The 25880-nt window shown below is 40.9% G+C and overlaps 1 protein-coding gene across 3 annotated transcripts in view; it reads right to left on the minus strand.

Annotated features, from left to right (window-relative positions):
- Positions 1–25880, minus strand: part of NAV2 (neuron navigator 2) — a 354826-nt gene that overhangs the window by 54987 nt on the left and 273959 nt on the right. For all 3 annotated transcript variants that reach the window (XM_074955205.1, XM_074955203.1, XM_074955204.1), the window contains 3 exons: positions 10678–10816; positions 4221–4512; positions 2564–3266 (listed from right to left, as the gene is read on the minus strand). In XM_074955205.1, coding sequence (XP_074811306.1) covers positions 2564–3266; positions 4221–4512; positions 10678–10816 — 1134 coding nt within the window. The remainder of the gene's footprint in view (positions 1–2563; positions 3267–4220; positions 4513–10677; positions 10817–25880) is intronic.

Genomic DNA, 25880 nt, shown 5'->3' on the forward strand with positions numbered 1-25880 from the left:
CGGGTCTAGCAAAATGGTTTTCTGGTCATCAACAGAAATGTACGATTGACTTTGATTATTAATATATTTGAGGCAAGCAACATGGACATTTTTCATTTGCAGTATAATATCAGAACAACAAACAATCTTCTAGTTTTTTTGTTTTAAAATAGTAATTGCTAGAAATTAATTTTTCAGCAAGACATAACTTTTCTAACGATGTCCAGAAATAGGAGAATCACTAAACTACACAGGTCATGCTGAATTATACTTGCACAGGCTTTTCAAAGATGGCCATTCATCTCAAAAGAAATGAAGTAGTCCTTTTGTGCCTAGCTGGAACCCAAACCACCATTACAGGAGTTACGCTTAAGTTGGCAAGTTGAACAGAATGTGACATCCTCACTTCATTTGAAGTAGGATGATGTCAGTGTCCTTGTACAGAGATGAAATTATGATGTCAAGACAACAATGAAATCCAGAACACTGCAACTCAAAAGAGACTATGTTACTTACGATGTCAAATTAAAGTGGAAAATAATGTTAATGCATACCTTTGCTACAGTCAAGACATTGATGCAAATGCTGCAGAAAAGCAAGGAAATTAACTCCCACTCACCCAAGTACTTATGTTAAAAATAATGGGGAAGGGAAGGGAATATATAAGGTCAGAAAAAGCTAGGAAATAAATCATTACATGAAAGAAGATTTTTGTAAAAAATAAGAAAATTCAATGCGGCTGACATAGTACCTTTAATTAAGCTCTTCTGTACCTACATACTCGGGCACCTAAGGTAAAGAGTCTCCCCACACAGGACAACGTTACATGTAACGGAGTGAGATACTGTATTCGGCCAAGTAAGTGAACAAATGTAAATATACTGGGTCACATTACATTCTCACACTAATGCAAATCTGGAGTAACTCCATTGACTTCAATGTGTAAATCTGGCCAAACTTTGGACTGGTTCCCTGTGTTGCTGCACAATGTGTAAGTACAATGGGGTGGAATTAGGGTGACCAGATCACAACAGTGAAATATCAGGACACACTGGGTGAGCGGGGTGGGGGCTGGGGGTGGGGGTGGAGAAGAGACAGACACAGGTGCACAGCCCCGACTGGAGCCAGAAGCACACTTGTCCGCCGAGCCCTGTGCTACCAGCGTGCCGCTTCCTGTTGGGGGTGGGCCCATGCTGCGCCACACAGCTCCCCTGCCCAGCGCCCCCTGGATCCACTATGCCCAGAGCCCCCCCTACAACCCTTCCACCACAAATGCACAGTGCTGTGCACACACACACCCCGCCCAGCACCCCCCTGCCCACAGCCCCACCATAGCTGCCCAGCACCCAACATAGAACCCCCCACTCGCTAGTTTCCCAGTACACACAGATTTCCCCTCCCTCCCTTTTTCCCTCCCAGTGCCCTTCCCCACAGCCCCACCACCACAACTACACAATGCCCCACACAGACCCCCACTGCCCAGTGCCCTGACACACACAGATCTCCCCCCCTTCCCAACACCCCAAAACACACAAATCTCCCCCACTGCCCAGTGCCCTCCACACCCTCACAGCCCAACACCCCCCCACACACACCTCCCAGACACTCACCTTCACACCCTGCCCTCTTCCCTGGCCGTACTCACCAGCCCTGCTGGGAGGTCTCTGGCTCCTAGGGTGACAGCGGCGAGGGAGGGGGTCTCCACTCTCCACGTGCTGTGCCTGCCACAAGTGCGAGCTCCGTGGCTCCCACTGGCTGGGAAAAGTGCCAATGGGTGCTGCCGGAGATGTGGAGTGGGGCTTGCAGGCGCTGGCAGCACGCAGCGAGCCCCTTGCCCCCAGCCCCGCTCCGACCCTAAGAGCCAGAGGGACCCGCCAGGGGGTGAGGTGGGGAGCCCCAGCAGTGCTTACCTGGGGCAGCTTCCGTCCCGGGAAGCATCCAGCAGGCAGGTCCCTCTGGCTCCTAGTGTGGTGGGGTGGGCGGGGGGCTCTCTGCCCGCTCCTGGCGCCTGCAAGCCCCGCCCCTGCAGCATGTGGCGCTCCTGCCGGCAGGCGGGCACCGGGAGCTGCCCCAGGAAGCGGTGCGCGGTGGTGCCGCGGCTGCGGTCTGGACAGTCCCGATATTGGAACAAAGGGCGTTCTGACCAATGTAAGGTCGGGACGCGGGACAAGTCCCCTAAAATCGGGACTGTCCCGATAAAATCGGGACATCTGGTCACCCTAGGTGGAATTAGTAGTTCTACAGGAGCCTATAACCTTGCTGTTGTGGGTTTATATTTCAGCCTTTATAATGTTTTCAAGTACTAACTTTATTCTGAATTAGCCACAACTGCGATCATTTTGGGGAGGGCTTAACAATCAATTTCAAATGTTTAAGTCTGCTACTGTCCTGTAATGCAATAAATATTTACAATATTACTGGCGCACATCTTTACTAGCTGTGAAATTAAATTTCAGTACAAAGACCTCAGCCTAGCACACACATTAGTAAGCGCCCACAAAACTTAGCCAGTCCCTGGCCTGAACAGCCACAATTGTATAACTACAGTTAATGTACTTCCACAATGAACAAATTTTGTGCCTACCTGCGCAAAGTGGGGGAGGCCACGTCAGGGTACTTGGCTCCTTGCTGGTGAGTGCTTTGAGCTCCACTGGAAGTAGTCTGTGATGCAGGGTTCACTTTAACAGAATTACACGAAGCCACACTTTCATTGTCAGACGATATCCCTTTCTCTTTATCTGTTTGGTTGACTAGACCTGGCAGAGAGCTTCCGAGGGATACCTTAGCTGGCTCTCTCATTTTTGGGACAGGCAACCCAGCTGACTTGCTGCTTATGTTGGAGTCTATGCTACTGGTACTAGATCTATTACCAGCTCCACTTCTGCTACTGGATTTACTGGGTCTGGGTAAACTACGATACTGAAGATTAGTGCGGGCACTAAGTGCTAAGTAGCCATCGTCCTGGTTTTGTGAGCCATCCACACTAGTTTTCCGACCAGTGGACCGACCAATGAGTCCAGATGATTTGGGGATTTTGCCCAGTGTGGCTGATCTGCTGGTGATAGTTGTGCCACTGGCAGTAATCATAGTCATGCCTCCAGCTGACCCACTCTGCTTCTTAAATCCAAATGTATTTGTATTAGCAGCAGCTGTTCTAGAGTTACTTGCGGGAGGCTTTTTGGATTCATCACCACTGCTGCGTCCTGCATCTGATGGAGAACGTTTAACATGTCCAGCTTTAGGAGAAAGTCTACCTTTTTCTGATACCTTGGCATCATCAGTTTTCCCTAAAAAATAGAAAAAGAAGTCTAATACTTAAATTGAAAATGCTAAGCAAATGGTAAACATCAAAGCATCATGAGAAACAAAAGTATGCAATTATGATCCAGTTTGTATTAAACTGCACTATTGAGAGTTATATATGCAGGCTTGCCAGGAGAGAGTATCTGGTGTGTTTGCCCTTGAGAATACAAAAAACAGCGAACAGATTTTTAAATAATAGTGACAGATAAATAAGATGTGTTTTTCCTTCATGACTACCATTGGTTGGATCCCTTTTTGTCAATAGTGAAGTGATATGATATAGCAACAATAAATAAGCTTCAGAAAAAAAGTGTATATAACTGGTGAAGGCCACATTTTCAAAACAGACCTTGAAATTTCCATTCACAATAGGGTATACAACCGAGTGTGAGTGAAAGCGTAATTCATCTATTTGCATGCACAAATATTATTAATGCTCTTGCACAAATTTGCATGTACTAAGAGCTCTGATGAAGTCTATCTGAAAATTTGCTTTAACATAAATTAAGATGCAGTTGCTATTTTATCATTGAAAAAGCTTCTTTCACACAACTATCCTTAGCCACGTAAAGTCTAGATTCTGAGTTACTCTTAATCCAGGACTATGAAAATGGAGTTCCTCTAATTACCATTACAAGAAACCAGAATATTGAACTGCGAACACTGTGTCCAATGAACAATCTAATTTAAGGGACATTCAAAACAGGCAAACAATACTCAAAGCATTTTAGTATAATAAGTATAATTTAAAATTCACTTTGAGCCATAAAACAGAAACACAGAAATTTAGTATATTGTATACACACACACACACACACAAAATCTACGATTAAACATAGAACTAGTTGAAGTTCAGCTCCTGCCACAGGAAAGCAGTTAAGCACTTCATTTCTCCAATGTAAACTGTTGGCCTGCCTGTGTGTTAAATTTTTCCTCACCTGTTCCAGGTGTCTTCAGTGAGCCTGAGGTGGTTGAAGGTTTAGTCCTCGGTGTAGTAATGCCAATCTGAGCTGACATGCCCCGTCTCCAGGAACCAGTCTGTGAAATGACAGTGTTCTTCCTACCAGAAGTGCTTTTATCAGATTCATCAGACACATCGGAAGGATTTCGCCTCCATTTAGATCCAGACTCCATCTTTATGCCACTATCTGATCCTCCATCAGATTTCTTGACTTCATCACTGGACCACAGGGAATTCCGCTCGACCTGCGAATGCTTTTCTGCATCAGTCTAAGGGAAACAATAAATCATAACAGAATCTCCATTGTAAATGTCTTTTTGAAATCCTTCCTTTTTTTAGGGTTCAAAATCTAGAACCACCAAGCTGATTTATAAATTCACTAATAATTTTTTATTATACTTAGACATTTTACTTTTGTTTGTTAGTTGAGTCTGTTTTTTGCCAGCAAAAACCCAAGATAAATTAATTCTACTAGCTGTGTTTGCTTTCTGATACACTGGGGAACAATCATTAAAAAGCCAAAACCAAAAACGAACCAACTATCCAACACACACCAAACACCTGATTAATAAACAATAAGGAAAATACTCAGTTCATTGCCATTTACCTCCTCCTTGAATTTTATATGAACCTTTTCACTGTAATGCATAAAAATCATTTTAAACACGTGCAGCTAGCTTTTCTTTGTTCTTGCTGTTTTCCTATCTCTCGTCTGGCAATTTGATCTCAAGAGCACAATGAGGTGGCTTTTTGCATAGACTGAAAGATGTGGAATGCTGTTAGTTTTAATCTAACCCATTAGAAAGACACCCAAGAACTGGAGAGAAATAAAACCCCATTATACCACTTTCAAACACATTAAAATCTGACTTAAATCCACAAAGCAAGTCAGTTCACAGTTTGCACTGAAACTTCATCTCTTACTTTTTTATATTTTGCCAATCCTACTGCACATCCCGTTTATAAAGTCAGATGCTTTATGGAGAATTTTGCAACTACCACACTCAAGGAAGGAATTTCCCCCTGACCAAACCATAGCCAAACTCCGGACAAGCCTATCAATATCCCATTATATTATCCTATATATTCCCAACCCCATACTCCTTTTCCTTTCCCTTTCCCATTACGAATGATTACTAAGAGATACACCTATTAAAAATTCTCTTACTGAATTAGGTTTCCCCTGCCAAACTTATTTTGTGATAAACAATTGGAAGTTTGTAATATCACAACCAACTATAGAAGCTGACCACCACCCACACCTCGGCGAATGTGAACTCCAAGCGATAGCTAAGGTTATTCTCTAATCACAGCACCTTCATGGAAGCAACTGTAAATCCACACTGGCTTGTGTCTCACTGAACTGAGTTGTGCAGGAGGAGGCTAACTAAGGCCTGTTTCTGCAACTTGCTGAAAAGTGCTTTCATCCCATCGGCCTCAGGGGAGGTGACGGTGGTGAGAACCTTGTATTAGGCTTTCAAGCACTTAGAAAGATCTGGTCTTAACTACCCCAAGAGCTTTTTAAAAAACACCGTCAGATACCTGGGTAATCAGCAAAGTGGCAAAAGGAAATACAGAAAAAAGGACATGACAATTTAACATGCTCTCCGCAAGATATTAGATTTTATTTTGAAACCTCCCATTGCCCTGAATCTATCTATGGTTTTATAATTTATTTTCTTTTATCACTATGTCACATCCCTAATATTATATGAGTGAAGGGAAGAAACCTTAACCAGCTAATGAGACTCTTAGAACTTTATGACTACAATAGCAAACCCAGAGATTCGCTCAGTTTAAAAAGGTTCCATTTAAAGGTTCAGTTACCTTCCTTTCCAAATAATGGGGTCTTGATTTTAGATAAGTCTTCTTGACTCATCTGATAATTTACTGCTGCTGTTACCCTTGTGAAGGAACTGCTTTTTCTTGTGAACTATTTTAGTATTTAATCTACTGCCAGCAAAACTTCCAAGCTATTTTATTCATTCTCTCTCCCAATTCTTGTTGCAGTCTGAGTCCTTTTCATATATCTCCTAATTCTTACTTCCCATTGTTGTGGGAAGGGACAACCTCCATAAATTTTCTACATAGATTTAAACTTTTACCACATTTATAGTCTGTTTTTCAGAGGTGCTGAATTCTCACAGCTCCCACTGGCTTCAGTTGAAGTTGTGGGTGCTCAGTACATCTAAATATCAGTTCCTTAGTCTTGTATTTAGCACAATTAGATTTGTTTCTGTTTTCCCTTTCTTGTTTCTTTTGTTCAGATAATACTGCATATGCATTACTGATTACATCTACAGAGACTAACATGTGAGGGCCCTCCCCCTTTGGTATGTTGTATTGTTGGTCTGGGTTCCCAGTTTCACATACACGAGCTCCACGATCTCTCTTTAATATCTGAAATCCAAACCCTGCACTCCCTTAAACAGATGTTGTAAGACCACAACTATCTTAAAAGCTATGAACCTGTGACACGGGGACCAAAGCAGTAGGACCTCTGAGAACGGGTACGCCACATCCCTGTGTGCTGTGAAGATCTCTGTGCCAGGTCTTTGTGGCTCACCACATAGAAGAAGGCAAATATGGACAGGCAAAGACCATAATACATGAGTCTAAGCAAAGAATACAAGAGAGGGAGGAGCACGGTGGCCAATACGTAACACTCCACTTTCATAGGCTGCGGCATTAGTTCTGAGTCCACTCCCAAACTAAACATGATTCCCACAGTCAAAGCCCATTAACTTGCTCTATGTTGGTGAGATTAGGATTTGTCTTTTAAGAGATGAAATAAAGTCTTTTGTGAACAACAATTTGCATTTAACAGCACCTTTCATTTTTGGACAGCAGAACACTTTACAGAAATTCTTTAAAGATTTTAAATATTTTTGTGAGATAGTCTTATAATTCTCTCACACAGGCATTATAAAATGGGTAAACTGAGCAAGGAGCAGTTAAATTAGGTTACAGCAAGTAAATGGCAGAATTACAAATATAACCCATGTATCCTGGTGTGACCCAAGAAGCCATTAATACTAACAGGGAAGTGGGTTACAAGAACTCATTCTAGTTGACCAAAGAATGTCATGGGAGGTCTCAAATGAAAGCTCATGTTACACTGGTCACCAATATCATCGCCAAATGTATGTACAGATGTACTGAAAATATGTTCTTAAGAGTCTGTACCAAGGTATAGCCACCAGCAAAGGGGAAAAATCAGGTTTTCCTCCAGACAGGAGGTAAGAAATGTGTATCTCTCTGTTGGGATGTATATTAAGCATTGTAAGGTAACAAAATGGATGTCCATTTACATACAAAGTCAAATGTTAATGAAGAGAGATGAAATCAACAGGAAAGGAGCACACAAGAAAAAACAAGCCATGGGAGGTTATCCTGTATATGAGTGAAGACAAAGACGATCCTGCACCTAGGGAAGTAAACTGACATCACGTTTGCATTCATGAAAACAGGAGCTTCGCCAACCTTGGTTGAAAACACCAAAGAGAACTTTGGGTGAGATAAACTTCTTTACTCAGTAACTTTACCTGTTACTTAAGTTTAGCCTCTAGAAAGCGTGTAATGATCTTGTTTAGATATATCCATTTGTTTCCAATATCCTTATTCACTATCACCTGAATCTCTAGTCTTTGATAATAAATTTATTCTTGCTTTCACTATAACTATATGTCAGTGCTCTAGTATTAAGCAAAGAGCTGGTCCTAAGTGGCATGATACAAGCAGGTGTGTATACTGTTCCTTTAGGAACAGCGGACCTGGTATTTCTGTGGATAAGGGTCTGGACACTACAGGGAATACTTGGAGATGGCTCGGGGATTGGTGTGTGCCATTCACTAATCTGCAAAGAGGGAGCAGAGCCTGCGGGGGTCTAGAAGATAAGTACTTATGTTGCCAGAGGTGAGTGGCTTCAGGGAGATGACTCACAGCAGGCACAGACAAGGCTGCCTGATGCTTAAGGACTGGTGCTGGTGAGGTGCCCCACAACCCTGGGCATCCCTGGGGAGCATTCCTACTCCAATCACTGGATTGTACTGCCTGTGCAAGTTTTGGGCCCTATTGTTCTACCATATGCTTGCATTCCCTTGGATGCTAGAATGGTTGTGGGAGAAAGGGAAGTAAGTTTGGTAGTACTATTCGATTGTGATCTCTTAGAAATACTTCCTAGAATCTGACCCACTAAAAGGCATGAGTCAAACTCAGTCACCTTATTACAGACTAATATTTAGTCAATTGCCTTTATTTTCCTCACTGTATTCTAATGTTCAGACATTTCTAATTTAACAATTGTGGGGGAACCCTTAGTTTGCCTGTGTAACTGCTTTTGTAACATGCTTGAAGAAGTGCTTCAATGACCGTAACTCCTCTCTCCAATTCAGTGGAGGACTTGCATTAGCCATTTCAAACACACATGAAATCGCTGACACAACCAGAGGCTCACTCTACAAGTCTTTAATGTAGGCTCAGATACGCACCTCATGGCCAGGTAACAAAGCGTCATACACTCTTGCAACACAGTACTTTAGGCAGTGCAACCCTTCACAGCAACTACACTTCTACATTAAAACAGCCATTAAATAAAGATTCAGATCCCAGTCCAACCTGCCCCCGCCCCCCTTAAAAAAACTGTAACCATATAGGGGTCCCTTTGCAACGCCACATGTGATATCAAATTAAGACACCTTGTGTCCCATTTGTGATAACAGAGACACCCTGGCTTCCTAAACTGTTTTAGAAAGAACAAAAATGGGTTTACAGTCCTGAACTTTTTATGAGAAAATTAGTATCAAAATGAAAAGAAAACCATTTATGTTATTGCACCCTTTAGTGATGACAATCTATTTTATGAATCCACTAGATATGTGGTTTCTGAGCACTAAGAGTTGTATGCATGATGCTTATGGATATGAAATTTACGGTCTGATGAAATACTGCCAAAAGTAGAAAGCCTGCAATAATGTGCAGCCCAGGAAGCTTAAGATAATACAATTCCTTAGCCAATGTGTGTTTACATTTCCGCTGAAAGTGTAATAAACTCTAAACTCTGGCAGTAACTTAGTTAAACTCCGTTCTTTAATAAATGGTATGGTATACTTTCTAGTGCTAAAGAAAAATCACATCTGTTACTTATAATGTTGTATGTACAGTGGGTCTATTAAAAAAATCAACACTTAATTGTCACCACACTGTGGTAACAAAGGTGTCGCAAATTTCACGTACAGAGAAAGATGGTGGTATCTTCCATACACCAGTGTGGTAACTGGTGATAAGCACTAATGATAACCAGTGTATTGGGGTGTTTGCAGAGAGAATAATTACTAACTACCTTAGTGACCTATGGCCTGATTTACAAAGGTGCTGAACTCCTTCCGTAGCTTGACCCCGGCTGAAGTTGTTTAGGCCACTAGTGTTAATATTTTTCATTAAAATAAAGACTAAAAAGCATGTAAGGTCCCACAGCACTTTACCAACTCTAAGCCTGTTCTCAATAGGTGCTGAGCACCAACAACCCTCAGTGAAATCAATGGGAGTTGTGGGTGCTCAGCCTTTCTGAACATCATACATACAGCATGCCTTTCAGTGTGGAGGGCAGCAGCCAAAGTAGCACATAGCACAATTCAGAGCAGATGTGGGAAATAATATATCTGCCCTCTTTTAAAGCAGAAAAATATTATAATCGCTACGCAAACTCCTCCTAAAGTGACCTTCTTATAAGCGAATATCAGAAATCCTTATCTGATCATTATGTTTACACCAAGTACTCTCCAGAAAACATACTTGTTATGCACACACGGCACAATGTATTTTGATGCAAGGGAGCATGAAGGGTACTGTTGAAAAGATATAAAGGAGTCAAAGAGAAAAGGAACACTGAAAGATCAGACTTGCCTTCCAAAGTAGCAAGTCTGTAAAAAAACAACAACTGGGAAGTAAAATAATATTTTGAGAGGTTAAAAAAATGTACAGAAAAAAGTGATCAATTCTGCCACTCTTAATTTTTCTGAGTAGCAAGTAGCCCCACTGATTTCAGTGGGACCAGCTGTGCAGGTACTCTATTACTCAGATCAGTAAAGGGGGCAGAATTGAGCCCTTAAGGTAGAAAGTGCTGAGAGTAAAATATTAAACATTGATCAAGACAAATTCTGACAGCAGGAGTTTGTTATTTTATTTCTGGTCAGGTTTTCAACAATTTCAGAGTGAGTTGCTGAAAGGCTGTAAAGGAGCCAAATATCACAGTCTAGGGTTACTATTATAAGAAATATGCTGATGCATTTCATTCTTCATTTCAAGAAAACACTGAACTGTTGAAAGGATGAAGTAATAGTCAGGCTCATTCACTTTAAGGGATTGTAGCTATTGCTTAGAGAAAATAACTCCACCAGTGCTGCTGTATGTCTAGAAGCAAACAGAAATTTTACCTGTGCATCTATATTTTTACGGGAAGAGGCAGGTGTGTTGGCATAGGAGCTGATGGAGGAGCTGGTGTTAATGTCATCGGTGCTGAGGTTATCTATGGTATCACTGATCCCACTGCTGACAGAGCTGCTGTCATCCCAGCTGTGGAAAGAACACATGCTTTATACCCAAGCAAGACAATACTAGAGCTGTTGAGGAATCAAAAGACATACAAGTGATAAAACAAAGTCTCAAGATGACAAATATTATTGATACAGATATATCCAAAGCGCAACTTTTGACCGGTATAAGGCTGTGCTTCTTGGTGACCTACTTTCTATGGGATATCTTATTCAATACTATAGATCATCATTTTATGATCACCTATTCTGTATTAGCAACAACATCCTGCCACCAGGATCCTGGCTCAGCCCCCCGTTCGTATAGCAAAACAAAGTTTAAACTAAACATCACTCCCTACCTCCTCAGTCCCAGAAGAGGAGAAGTGGTAGGTTTAAGAAGATACCTCTTGACAGATGAAGCAGGATTTTACCGACTCATCAGCAGGGACAGGAGCTCAAATTCAGTGGTGAAATTAATTTTTGAGCAAACTTCTGGACTCTGTCTTACTAACTGAACCTGGATAACAAACTATCATATTCCATCCCCAGCACCACCACCATCAGCACCTAGTTATATTGTGTGGTTGCCAAAGAGGACAAAGGGACAGAAATTTATTTAGAAATAGCCAGCTGGTTGTAGTTTTTAAAGCTTTAATCAAAGAATGCATTTGTTGTTTAACTAATGCATAACCCTGCTGACACTTACATTAATACTCCTGCCAGTTTGGTAAGGCAATAGGTTATTATTTAGGACTAGCTTTTCCAGCACGTTAGCTGCAGCTTTTTCCATCAAATATGAAAGACACAACTGGAAGTTTAGCACAAAAAATAACCACATATTTAAATCAATTGGAAGGTCACAACAGACAAAAGAAAAAAAAATTCTAACATCAAGACAGACACTTCACCTTTAATGTGCACTTACAGTAAACTGCTGAAGTAAAGATTTACAAACTAGTATACAATGGCTTCTTTTCTAAGGATAATAAAACCCCATTTGAATAACTGTCCTACTGGCAACTCTCCAAAGATGCCTTTGGAGCCCTTGCAGCCTACTGGTAAATACACTTTTCAGAAAATGTATAAACAAATATTTCAGAGACAAAGTGTTAGCTGTAAAGAAGCCCAGGTATCTATGGCAGTGCTTCTCCAGCTATATTAGAATATGGTCCGCAGATTTAGAGAAATCCAATCCCCTACTTTTCTTACAACATTTCCTGTCTGCTTTCATAGTCCTGTATTCCCTAAGATCACTGAGGGTTGCTGGACAATTGTTTAGAAATCACTCACAAACGGATACACAGGATACACAATGTATGTTTGTTTCTTTGTTTGTTTTTAATTGTATGATTATACATAAACCCAAAGACCAATGGGTTGTAGAAGTTAGAGTTGAGGAATGGGAGCCAGATTTTCATGTATTATATTCTCAGATCTGCCACTGACTTTCTGTATACCCTTTCGCAACCACTTCCATCATGTGCTTCACGTTGCCTATTTGTGTTTACAAAGATATCTACTCTAATGTGTTGCATGAAGTTTAAAATAATGTCTTTTTAAAGTGATTTTTGCTCAGAGTATATAAAAGCAACATTTAAAATTACAAGAAAAAGGATTTGCAAACTCGGGCTGACTTGTCTACATGGGCACATTAAAAGTTCATCCAAATTAACTGAAGATATGCATTTAGAGTGAATTCATTAAACCACAATAAATCCCTGTATGGAACCTCTCATTCAGAATTAAAGTGGCCTTAATTTTGGTTTAGTTTAATGGCTAAATTCACACTTCTTGTTAATTCAGATCAATTTTCCTGAGGGTCCCCATGCAGACAAGCCCCAAGTTTTGCAAACTCCACACATAATTTGAGAAGTTTGCAAGACCCTGAATCTTAAGTTCAAAAGGAAAACAGAAGTTCACATATTTGGTGTTACTATTGTTTAGAAGAAAAAGATTTTTTTCCCTCTAGGACTAGTTTAATCTGATTATATTTTGAAGGAGGAGCACTTAGTAATAGAAAAACAAAGATATAAGTTTTTTAAAATTGAATCTAAGAATCCTTGGAATATAACAAAATAAGCAAAAAGACCCGACAACAAGAGTTTTGTTGCAATTGCTGTTTTCTAGTATTCCTTGTAATATACCACAGCTCATTATGTATGACCACACAGCATTCTCGTACTCCAATAGGCCCTGATTCACAAGACGCTTAAGCATGTACCTAATTTTAAACACCTGAGTAGCCCTATTGACATCAGTCAGTTCCCTTGACTTCAGTTAGCCTGTTTACATGCTTACTGTGAGGCATGTGGTTGCTGAATTGGAGACATAAGGCCTAGGAATAAAGTCAGAAACATGCATCTGACTGTACTAGCTGTTGTGGCTTTAAACAGAGACTGCAAAGTGTTTTAGTTTAAATATTTGATCTACCTTAAATTTGTGGTACTAAGATGGAGAAGGTTAATCATTTAAACTTTATGTATTAAAAAATATACTACTTCATTACCAAATTAAAAAACAAAACAAAACAAAAAAACAGAATTGCAACATATGTGGGGCCCAGAGCTAGAATATCTTGCATTTTGCCTGCTAATAGATAAATTACACTATTCTTGGAGCAATGCTGATGACATCAGTAAATGATGCTGATGCACAAGCAAAACTATTTTGACAGGATAAGATGCGACATAAGCTAAAATCAGCCAGGTCAATTTCAGCTTTACTCCAAAGCACTCCAGAGTGGGGGGAAATCAGTCTTTAACAAAAAGGGAAAGAATTAGATGGGCAGGAAAAAGAAACCTTGTACCATTTAAAAGATAGTTTTTTTAAAAAGGCTACATAAGCAATTACTTCGCACCGTACTTTCAAGCAAGACAGATCCTTGACTTTATTTTAATACAGGGGTTCTCAAACGGGGGTCGGGACCCCTCAGGGGGTCGTGAGGTTATTACAGGGGGGATCGTGAGCTGTCAGCCTCCACCCCAAACCCTGCTTTGCCTCCAGCATTTATAATGGTGTTAAATATATAAACAAGTGTTTTTAATTTATAAGGTGGGTTGCACTCAGAGGCTTGTTATGTGAAAGGGGTCACCAATACAATAGCTTGAGAACCACTGTTTTAATATAACTGTTGTACTCTGGACTCTGTAGATAAGATCATCATGGAAGTAGTTTTATCTGTTACTTGGCTAAATCTTTCAAAAATAAAATCTGTACAACATACATCTCAGTACAAACAGTAGGAGGATTCATTTGATCCAATTAAAATACATGCATATTTTAACCTCTTTTTCTTCAATCCAGCATATGTAAAGTTATTCATCCAGTATTCTAAAGAAATAATAATATGGTGAGTAGTACACATTATAATATATCCTACATTTTGCATTAAATATGTTATATAATATATCCTATCATATACACAGGGTCAAAAAAAACGTAGAGCTCTAAAAAAGTATCAGTTGAATCACTGTGTACACCCCCCTGCAAGGGCAGGGTGTAGTCTCCTCATAGAGGACCTAATCAGTTACCAAACTGATAAATGTCCATTTCACATTGTTTCTTTAAAAGATGCCCAAAACCCACATAAATTAGTTCGCATTATTACCTTCCTTCCGTGTCTTGATGGTTAAAGTCAAAAGAGAGGAAGCAGAAAGGGAAATCTAACAGCCCTCACAATTACAACATTCCTGGCTCTCTGAGCCATGATAACTTCTTTGTAATTTAGCTGGTGCAATTAATAATTTCTGATGTCAGCAAAAGTCAACTCAGCCATAACGCAAAGCTGGAGCCTTTGGGCTTTCCTTCATCCACTTGATCAATCAACTGAAACTCTACTTGGGTTACTCAAAATTACATGAATTCTTAGAAGTATATTTATTTCAACCTCTTGCTCCATGTGCATGGAAGTAGTACAACGACGTTCTCAAAGGATATCAGCACAATTGAAAACGTCAGATTGTAAATGCGGTCAAGATATAGTCTGAGATTTCAGATATTGTAACATCTGAAGAGATAAGAGACATCCAAAGGGTGTAACAAGACCCTTGAGAGGCTTGAAGCTCTCAGAACTCTCAAGAGACACAGGGCCATCAAGTTTAAGGGACCACTAGATCATCTAGTCTGACCTCCTGTACATCATAGGCCACCAACACCATCCAACATACTTGTATTAATTTAGATGGAGTAAATGGGCCAAAGATGTTAACGTAACACCCACACACGAAACCCAATAACTGAAATAAGAAAAAAAGCACTACAAACCACAGAAGACTAGATTATTATGTGCCATGGACAGAGAATAGGAAGGACTGATTTGTACCAGTGCTCAAGGACCCCGCAATGACAGGAAAATAGTTAATGAGATAAATCCAGATAATCCTGGTAAGTGATCCACACCCACGCGCTGCAGAGGAAGGCGAAATATGCCCACTGTCACTGCCAAACTGACCTGGGGAAAAATTCCTTCCGAACCCCATACGTGGAGATCAGTTAGACTCTGAACCATTGAATCAATGGGAGTTTGGGTGCTAAGTTATCGGTCCGGATCAGAACTACACCATGCACTGAGGAACAGACTCTATTATACCACTAATAATTATTTTTGGCTGATGTTATATTTGAACATAATCTGTTTTCTGATGCTCTGAATTGAAAATAAAGTTTAACAATGAAAGCCGGAATATGTAAGAACCTGAATAGCCTAGTATCAACATATCAACTTGAATATTTTCATGTCTACTTTTGAAGTATGGGGGATGGCTCCCGTCAGGCATCCAATTGTCAGCCTAATGCTCTCATACCTTACCCTGTTCCACTGTGTGGCTCAGCACTTCATAGACAAGAAAGCTGACCCAAATGATGAATTAATTCAGGGTCCTTGGGTTTTCACCCTCCCACAGTAACTGTTTCTCTCACCCACATACACTGTTGCTCCTCTCTGCCAGCACAGGAATACCATCTCTTCCATAGCAGCAATTGCTCCTAAGAGGTGCTTTAGAGCAGTGGTTCTCAACCAGGGGTCCGGAGTCCCCAGGGGGTTGTGAGCAGGTTTCAGGGGATCCGCCAAGCAGGGCCTGGGTTAGACTCACTGGGGCCCAGGTCAGAAAGCTGAAGCCCCACCAAATGAGGCTGAGCCCTGTGCCCTGAGCAACTTAGCTTCGCAGGGGGCGCTGTAGTATGGGGTCCCAGGCAATAGCCCTGCTTGCTACCCCCTAATGTCGGCCCTGGCTTTTATATGCGGCAAGTCAGTTGTTGTGGCACAGGTAGGCCGTGGACTTTTTATAGCATGTTGGGGAGGGCCTCAGAAAGAAAAAAAGTTGAGGGCCCCTGCTTTGGAGCAGTGGTTTTCAAACTTTTTTTCTGGCAACCCAGTTGAAGAAAATTGTTGATGCCCGCGATCCAACGGAGCTGGAAATGCGGGGTTTGGGGTGTGGGAGGGACTCAGGGCTGGGGCAGAGGGTTGGGTCCGGGAATGAGGGGTTCAGAGTGTGGGAGTGGGCTCTGGGAAGTGGGTTGGGGTGCAGGAGGGGGTCAGAGCTCTGGGCTAGGGGCACAAGCTCTGGGGTGGGGCCGGGGATGAAAGGTTTGGGGTGGAAGAGGAGGCTCCAGGTTTGGGGGGCTGGCTCAAGGCTGTGGCAGTGGGTTGCGGTGCGGGAGGGGATCAGGGCTCTGGGCTGGGGGTGCAGGCTCTGGGGTGGGGCCGGGGATGAGGGGTTTGCAGTGTGGGAAGGGGTTCCAGGTTTGGAGGGGCTCAGGACTGAGGCAGGGAATTGCGGTGCGGGGTTGGGGCGTGGGCTTATCTCTGGCAGCTCCCAGTCAGCAGTGCAGCGGGGATGCAGAGGCAGGGTTCCTGCCTGTCCTGGCACTGTGGACCGTGCTGCGCCCCGGAAGCGGCCAGCAGCAGGTCCAGCTACTAGGTGGAGGTGCAGCTAAGCAGTTCCGTGCGGCTCTCACCCGTAGGCACTGTCCCCCCAGCTCCCATTGGCCGGTTCCTGCCCAATGGGAGTGTAGAGCTGGTGCTTGGGATGGGGGCAGCGACCCAGGCCCTTCCTGTTCTGCGTCGTGACCCACGGTTTGAAAACCACTGCTTTAGAGTAGTGTGGGATGCACTCTCTCCCTTCCCCCACTCTTCTCACTCCAAAGTGACTAAGAACATTAGTAGTTAAGTACTGGAATAAATTACCTGGGGAGGTTGTGGAATCTCTGTCAGTTTAAAAATGGGTTAGACAAACACAAGTCAGGGACGGTCCATATATTAGTTAGTCCTGCCTCAGTGAAAGGGACTGGACTAGACAACCTATCAAGGTCCTTTCCAATCCTACACTTCTATAATTCTAAGATTATTCCTGTGGGTTTCCCACATAAATCACTAGACTAACTACTCAAAGCAGCTTTTTGGTTTGCAGTCAGGACTGCAAACCCATTTAATGGTTAGGTTCCAGCTTGTTGCTGTTGTGTGTATGTTTTTTTAAAACAATCTATCAGCATATTCCCATTTAACAATATTCTTGTCCATAGAGTTGTCTGCTTTTGTCTATTTGGAAGGTGCATAAGTATCACCACACAATCCTCAGGACAACCTATCACCGCAGACATCATTCATATTAGCATATTATAAATATGCTACTATGAAGAGGGGGGAGTGATAGCTTAGTGGTTTGAGCATTGGCCTGCTAAACCCAGGGTTGTGAGTTCAATCCTTGAGAGAGCCATTTAGGGATCTGGGGCAAAAATTGGGGATTGGTCCTGTTTTGAGCAGGGGGTTGGACTAGATGACCTCCTGAGGTCCCTTCCTACCCTGATATTCTATGATGATCAATTAAATCATTACTAACTAGTGCCATTGTCAAAGTTTGAACTTTGCCCTTATGCTGATGTGTGTATTTTATAACTTCTCTCTGGAGCTTCAAAATCAGAAACAAAATTAGAATGAACAGCTCAAAAGGATCGTTTGTCAAAGAGGGGAAGCAGAGCCTTGGGGCATCTACAGTATTTCAGCTGGAAACATGGCAATTACCCTTTTCCACCTAAAGCTTTAACTGTTTATTTGCTGATTGAGAAAGAAAAACTTCATAGTACAAAATTAAAAAACAAACAAATAAAAACTTTAAAACTCATCAAATCTTCCAAGAAGAAAGCCTCACAATAAAGCAATACTTAAATTTCCATTAAAAAGAAAAGGAATACTTGTGGCACCTTAAAGACTAACAAATTTGTTAGTCTTTGAGGTGCCACAAGTACTCCTTTTCTTTTTGCGGATACAGATTAACATGGCTGCTACTCTGAAACCTTAAATTTCCATTGTTTCCTTTGGGATCCACCATGAAACTGACATGATTGTATCAGGAATTCAAGAAACCATATAGAATCACTTGCATGCTTTCCCCCCCCCAAAATGTTTTACTACCAGTATGCCAAATAAATGTCTGCAAAAGCATGGATGAAGAAAGCATCTATTTGAAAAAGCAACTGTGAATTTAATGAAAATATTTTATGTGCATATGAATCAACTACAATATTCTTCAGTAAGTCCCCTTTGTCACAATTCTGTATGTTTACCTAAATTTTACAATGAAACAGTTCAGAGCCAACCAAATTTGGAGTTTAGAGACACCAATGTTACATTGGAACAGCTCTGAAAAGTGAGAATGCCAAAACATTTAGAAAAAGCAAACCATGAAGGATCTGACCATCATATAGCAAGTTTCCAGCTGGTCTTGTTGAGACAGAATCTAATCCTTTTAATGACATCCCATATCACGCTGTATAGTTAGACTTTCAGAAATCTTGCCAAAGCTGCTCAAACCATTTTAGTTTTTAGGGAACACTCAGTTTTTATTCAATAAAACATTCCATTTCATTAAATTTTATTTAACATTTATTTTAACTAAGATATGATTTCAGGCATATTTTTGAAGGCTATATTAGAAAAAGAATAGTAATCAGCAGGCGATAATATTTAGTCCAGCAAAAGACATTTACAAGATTTATAAAAGTTATAGGTGCCCTCTTCATATTTACTCTGCCCCCTTTCTTAGTCCCTAATCAAAATTCTTCTATCAGCAGTGACATAGTATTCTCTCTCTCTTTCCTGCTCTTTTAAAACTTGAACAAGACCAGCCACTGACAGACTTTCTGTGTGCACAATCAAGCGCACACCAACTAGGGGATTTTTATCCCATCTGAGCTTGTCCTGTGGAATGAAGATTCTCAGAAAGAAAAAAAAAACCACTATGTCAGTTTCTACAGAAACTAATAATCTCTCCTTGAAAAGCAGAAATTTAAAGTGTGATATCATCATGCTTTACCTGACCATATTTTGAGTCAAAGAATCATCAGCTAGTCACTATATATAACCACTAAGCACTGCAGCCAGACTGCTGTATTAAGTTGCAAACATTTGACTGGTGGAACTTGTTTTTTGGCCATTGTTCAACACAATTGTGCCTGTGAACCTACACTGCCTTGAGGGGTTGGAGATAAATCAGTTAGTGCGTCTGACCCAAATGTAGGATTAGCCCTAACCCACAGCAAAGTGAAAAGAATCCTGTAAAAAGTTTTTAGTCAGCTATTAACTTTTGTTTGCTGGAGTTGCACTTCATCATTCATATTTTGTAGATCTTCTTATATAAGTAATTGCATAGTCCCCTTTACTGTAGTTTCTGAGCGCCTATGAAGTGTATAAATAAGGGACTGATCCTGAAATTAGAGCACCGGAAGGGGTCCCTGAGCCTCTGAATCTGCCTGCATAGTCAATTGCAGGATCACGGCCTTAATTTAGCCAACAGTAGAATGCCTAGGGTCTGGATCTCATCCCAGGTTCTTGCAACTCCATTGACTCCCGTGGACTTACTCCTGATTTACCCTATTGGAAGTTGGCAGGAGAATCAGAACTCTTGTACCATTGCTGAGATCAAGGTTAAGCTCTACTGTTAGTGATAATAATCCCTATAAAAATGTTGTACTGTACTTTTGTTTTAGTAACAGATAAGTCCTTTGTTTTCCGAACAGTAAAAGCAACAAATCAAGGCTGCAAATCAATCAAGCTTATTTACACCCGAATGCGCACACATATATGTATGCTCACACACATACAAACCGAAGAGATAAACTCTGATTCAGTGTACAGTTTGTGTAAATGGGTGGTAAACTGAGGAAACCCACAGAGCTGAAAGAGGTGGCTTTGAGGGCTGTAGTGGCCCCTGCAATTGTTGCGTTCCCTAAGCCACTGCACAAACTCTCTGCATTCTTCCCCTTTACAACTGATCTGTAGTATTTTTACTGTATTCAGGCTCTTCCACATCCAAAGAGAGAGTGCAGGATTTTCCCCATGGACATATATGGCAGTTCTGCATGTGGATCACAACTGGGATTTGCCCTTTCTTTTTTCATTAAATGTTCTCCACCTCTCTCCAACTGGAAGAAATCAACAGTGTGAACACTCACAGCTAAACATGCAGAGCACAGCTACATTGACTGGAGCAGAGAGGCTGGGCTAAGAAACATGCTCCAGGATGACTGATCAGAGCAATTCCCACCGTGTTGAGAATTACCTGAGCAGAATGTCAGACTATTTGTGAATTTCAGAATCTTTGGGTCTTTCTGTAGTTGCCCATTGATTTTGCCCCTGGCAAAGATTTTATACTTCTCCAGATCCAAAAGCTGACTCCTCCAGGATCACAGTGCCCTCTTACATTGTACTAGGGCATTAGTTCAATAATGACTCAAAGAAGAGAGTCATTGAAATACCAACAGCATTTCCTGACACAATGCCTTCTGAATACCTAGATCTTCTATGGTGGTCTTCCATCCAAGTACGAGCTCCGGACCTTATTTAGCCTGTCAAATCTTATAGGATCACATCAGAAGGAGATACAGTTGTGGAAATTCTGCTTCACAGATCAAGCAATGATTGTACATTTGAGATCCACATTTCGGATACAATATAAAAATATTGTCCATAATGCAAAAGCATATGAAATAAGACTTAGTGAGCTGGATTCTTATAGTTTTGATGTAAATCAACCATTAAAATGTGGGAAGAAAGGCATGAACGACAGTAAAGAAACAAAAATATCCTGAAATGCAACAAGTATTCAGATTCCACAGTGATAAAAACTTAGATGGATAGAATAGCCAGCATAGTGGGAAAAGCTCTGAGCATTATCATCCCACGTTGGTGTTTCTGCTTATGCTTAAACAGGACAACCTATATGCACATGTGTGGCAAATGCCATGAACTCACTGACAAGGCCATCCCAAAAGATGGATGGACACTCCATACACTCACATAACTCAAACCTACCTGTAAGTGGCATGATAGAATGCGACCTCTTCTTTCCCTGTCACCCCGTTTTTCCTCTCCTGCCTTTATGCAGTATTACAATGACAGCACAGGGGGCATGGATCAGCATTCATGTCGCACTGCCCGTCAGTACCCGGACTGGGCTAGGGAAGCTAATAATCCAACCAATGGACCAAATTTGGTGATGAATCCTGGTCACATGCCACCTGAGTTAGTTGCACATATGTTGAGAAGAATGACAGCATTATACAAAAGTTCTCCAGTCTCTTCAGGTCTGCCCATTGCTATACGCCTCAACCAGGATTCAGCATAGGAAACTGCAGAGAGACAGTGCAGAACTCCTGTGTGCCAAGAACTGAAGTAACTGCCAATCACTGAAGCTCTCCTTCATTATTTATCATGGACCATAAAAGTGCTTTATAAAATAATTAAGGTTCAGCTCCTGCCCCAAACTGCATACAGTCAAACACAGCTTTTTCACATTTGGAACATACAATGCTGATGAAAGGCAGCTGAACACACACAGACACAGGGATAATGTATGCACACTTGCACGGTACTCCCACAGTAAAAAGAGGGCAGAGACTAAATTTTGCCTTGCTAAAACATTAGAATTTGCCAACATATGTTCGAATAAAATCAAACTTGGAAATAAAAGTAGTTAATTTGATCACTGGGAGCAGGACTGTCCCCAAAGAAGCCAATCACTGAAGAAAGAATGACTTACCATGGCACGATTTAAAAGAACAAACACACAATCAATCAATAGAATCCATTTTACTACTTAATTACTCAGACACACTGTGCTGAAGATGTCAGTATCAGCTCAGTAAGCAGCTGGTTTTCTGGTGGAACTGCAACATTTTAAGTAGCATCAATAAGTCTTAGGCTTGTTTCAAAGAAATTGCAAATGTAAAGGATCTTACTCTTTAACTCAGACAAGTACTTCCATGGAAGCCAATGACACTTTGCACATGAGTAAGAACTACATGCATGAAAAAAAGACTGCAGATCAAACCTTAAAATGTCAAAGAGCAGACTGCACTCACAATGGGGTGACAACAGCCCCAAAAGCTATTGTTACACAGTGCCTACAGTGAGAGCACTCACTCTTGTAAAAGCAGGTTCCTACTTTTGCACAAAAAGCAAACTAACAGTGCAAGAATATTACAAAGCCCCTAACATAGCTTCCTGAGAGGGATGAAAGGTCTGTAACTCTAATGGGAAAGATACTGATTTCTAAACCGAGTTACTTATAATGAAATAATTTAACAACAACTTCATAGTAACAGTTAGTCAATAAATATATTTGTAACTGGCTGAGGCACAGATGAAAAAAATATACTAACAATCTGTCAATTCTTGAATATTAAATTCCCTGTTATTTTATGAAAATATACCTAAACAATAAAATCCTGATTTAATTTATTGTTCTGCACTTAAAATGGAATACAGAGTGAAGTGAGAAAGAAACAAAGTTCTAAGATTTACTGCATAATTCATCACATATTCTGCTTCCAATGTTGCTGCCAGTGTAAAAACTGACTCTGTTTAAACAAAGCTCTTACACAGAGTTCATGCTTTTGAAAGTATAGAAAACTTCCTACCTTGTAATACTCCTAGGCCAAAGCATTTCTCCACTTTGCTGCCCATGACGAGTTCCAGAGAAAGGGCTTAGATTGATTTTACACGTTGATACCTTCATCAGGCTACCATTAAAAACTCTGCTAAAGAAACCAGCTTTTAATTTAAATATATGAAGAGATATTTTAAGAAACTGAGCAAGGTTGTTTTTCAGCAGAGCACTCAACAGTTAGCAGCTCTTAAAGACACTAAAAGTAAGGGCTAGTTAGAAGGTGATCATCAAACTTCCCTGGAAAGAAATCTGATCCCTCAACTAAATTAACCTCTGAAGTGCTGAAGGAGTAGGAGGTCAAGACTTTCTGCTGGTACTAGGTCATCTGTGAAAAGTTTTAATGTGGTGGCAGTGAAGGGGCCAGCTTATGCAGACCTTTAGATCAGATATCATAAGGTACAGAGTAAAAGCCCAAGTCAGAATACCTGTAACTTTGTATTTTCTACTCGCTAGGCAGCATAGTTTGATCACAACTGTAACCCCTTAATCTGAAAAACACATTTCCTAATCTATTTTGATTTAAATAATGTTGAAAAATTAGACTAACGTTTTTCCTTTTTAACATTTTCACAGAAGACTCTGATAACACTGTAGGATCAAGGCAACGCCTATTCGTGCGTGTAACTCAATACAGAGAGGACGAGAAAGACAAGAAAGACAATAATAGCAACACAAAGTTACACAGAACAGCTAAGGGCTTGATCCAAAGCCCAGTGAAGTAAGTGAAAAGATTCCCTTTGGCTGCATTGAGTGTTGGTTAGATCAGACCATAAGTGTACAATTTGGAGGCTTCCCAGTTTTTGTTGCTGTTTTAAATAACTCACATGGACATGATATGTTAATAAATGCTATTTGTTCTGGATCTACGCAACATAGCAAGTTATGAGGAATGATTAAGTTGGTAATTTTTCTAAGGGTAATCAATGCCTGTATAATTAATGTGGTTCAGGACATACAATAAATAAAGTTCATTACGGTACAGCATATTTTCCAAGGAGTTCAAGCTCTCACTAGGAAAGAACATGACACTTGTGAAGTGTGTTCAGTTTTTGGGGAGAGAACTTCCCTTGAAAAATGGGGAGCCTGGGGGGAGTTATTGGTGGGGCTGGTAGAACTGCCTATTATTACGGTTGCCTGACACTTCACATTATAAGTTTCTGTTTTCAGTTGCTTATAACTTTGCCAAACTTTTAACTGTTTGGGCTGAAATTTTCTATGTTGTATTTCTGCCTCAGATTGAACTTTTTGGGAAATTTCAGCAAAATGATGTAGTCATTTCAGAAAACAAGGCTAGGGAAAAATACATTGTTTTGCCCATGTTAAAAAATTCTCGATACTGTGATGGAGGTGGACTGTGGCTAGGACTTGGAAGGATGAGACTGGAAATGTTTGGGCAAGGAGACTGGGACTGGATTAGTAAGGAGATTGGGGAGCTGGGGTAAAGGCAAGCTAGGACTGGTTGGGTGAGGACGCTGGGATTGGTAACTGATGGGAAGGGGAGCCTGGAAGTGGCTGGGCCAGGAGATTGGGGCTGGAGCTGGTGAGGGAAACACGGAACAGACTGGGAGTAAGAATCAGTGGGCAGGGACAGGGAAATGGGGGCAGTGAGGAGGGAAAGAGATCTGACAAGGAGCTGGTGGGTAGGGGGAGAACTGAGATCTGCTAGGCAAAAAGACTGGGACTATGAGCCAAGGAAGACGGAGATGGGATGGGGAGACTGGGAGGCATAGAGGGAAGAGAGAGATCGGATGAGAAACCAGGAGGGGAGAACTTGGACTGACGGAACAAGTAGACTTGAGCTGGGGGCAACTAAGTCTGAAAAAATATTATGTGATTGAGCCATTAAATACTGAATCATAATACATAAAGGGGTGAATCAAGGTTGAACCCATAATGATGTTCTTTTAACATAGTTTTTTGTGTTGTATAAAAATGACATTTCCTGTAGTTTACACTATTACTGCCCACCATCAAGCTCACTGACTCTCAGCTTTATAGGAACAGACACACTCCTTCATTTTTGCAAGACAACTTATTCATCATGCTAAAAACTAGTGTTAGATTTCTAATCTATCTAGGTTAGATCTCAAATATTCAGGTTACTGATGAGAGAGTGTGTTGTGGAAGCAAGATGGGCAGACTTTCACATGAAGGGGTCAGGGAGAGGCAATACTGGCTGTATCCTTAGTTTCATCTCTAAAAAAACACCAATCATTCATCTAAAAGCCAAAGAGAACAGAAGGAAAGAACAGAAGTCAGAAGAAGTCTACCATAGTGGAGTATTAACCCTTTAGAGACTAGATATTCTACAGCATATAAATATATATCTTTTTTGCATTATGACACCTTTTTGGTTGAAAGGTTTAAAATGCAAATGTTCAAAAGGTTCTAAAATACAGGCTCTAGGAGATAAATTCTCCTGCCAAAACCTCCAAATAAGCGAGTCAAAGCCCAAACTTCCCTTTCTATTCTAGAGCCTATATTTTAGTGGGTACCATGTTACTATAGTAACACAGAAGACTGGTTATTTAGACGATGGCGGATGTGACAATTTGCTATTTAGAACAAATACAAATAATCAAAGAAACTCGGAAAAGCATCATTTAACATAAACGTTTGTGTTTTAGCAAGAAAAGAGAGGCTGTTAATGTAATTTCTTTCTGCAGCTAGACCATTATCTGTATTAAACTAGATTAGTGATGAATAAAAGATAGGAGCACCACTCTTATGCTTTTTAATGTGTCTCCAACTTGGAGCACAGTCACCCACTCTTTCACTGCATATTTGTATAATGACAAGGCTAGAAGCCTCATTAGCTTGTTGAGCCTTACGTGGGAGAGATATTAATGTAGTTGCAGCACGTAGTACTTTAAACAAAATATGCATTATCCAGAACCCATAAAAAGAGAGAGAAGACAATGATGTGCTATTCATACCCTGCTCCTGCCTCTGTTGATGCAGGTGGTAGCAGTCCTTGATGAACAATTTGTGTGTCATCTATTAGTTTGATCATACAAAAGTTATTATGCTGGATAACCAATCTGAAATAGCTCATTTTTCTTTTATAAGCTACAATACAATAACATTAATTTCTAGTTACCTGCCTACATAGGAAAGCCCTATGGGATTTTATAGAAAATTAGAGCATTTCTTTAGGTTTTC

The sequence above is a fragment of the Natator depressus genome, chromosome 6 (assembly GCF_965152275.1).
Source record: "Natator depressus isolate rNatDep1 chromosome 6, rNatDep2.hap1, whole genome shotgun sequence".
NCBI lineage: Eukaryota > Metazoa > Chordata > Testudines > Cheloniidae > Natator > Natator depressus.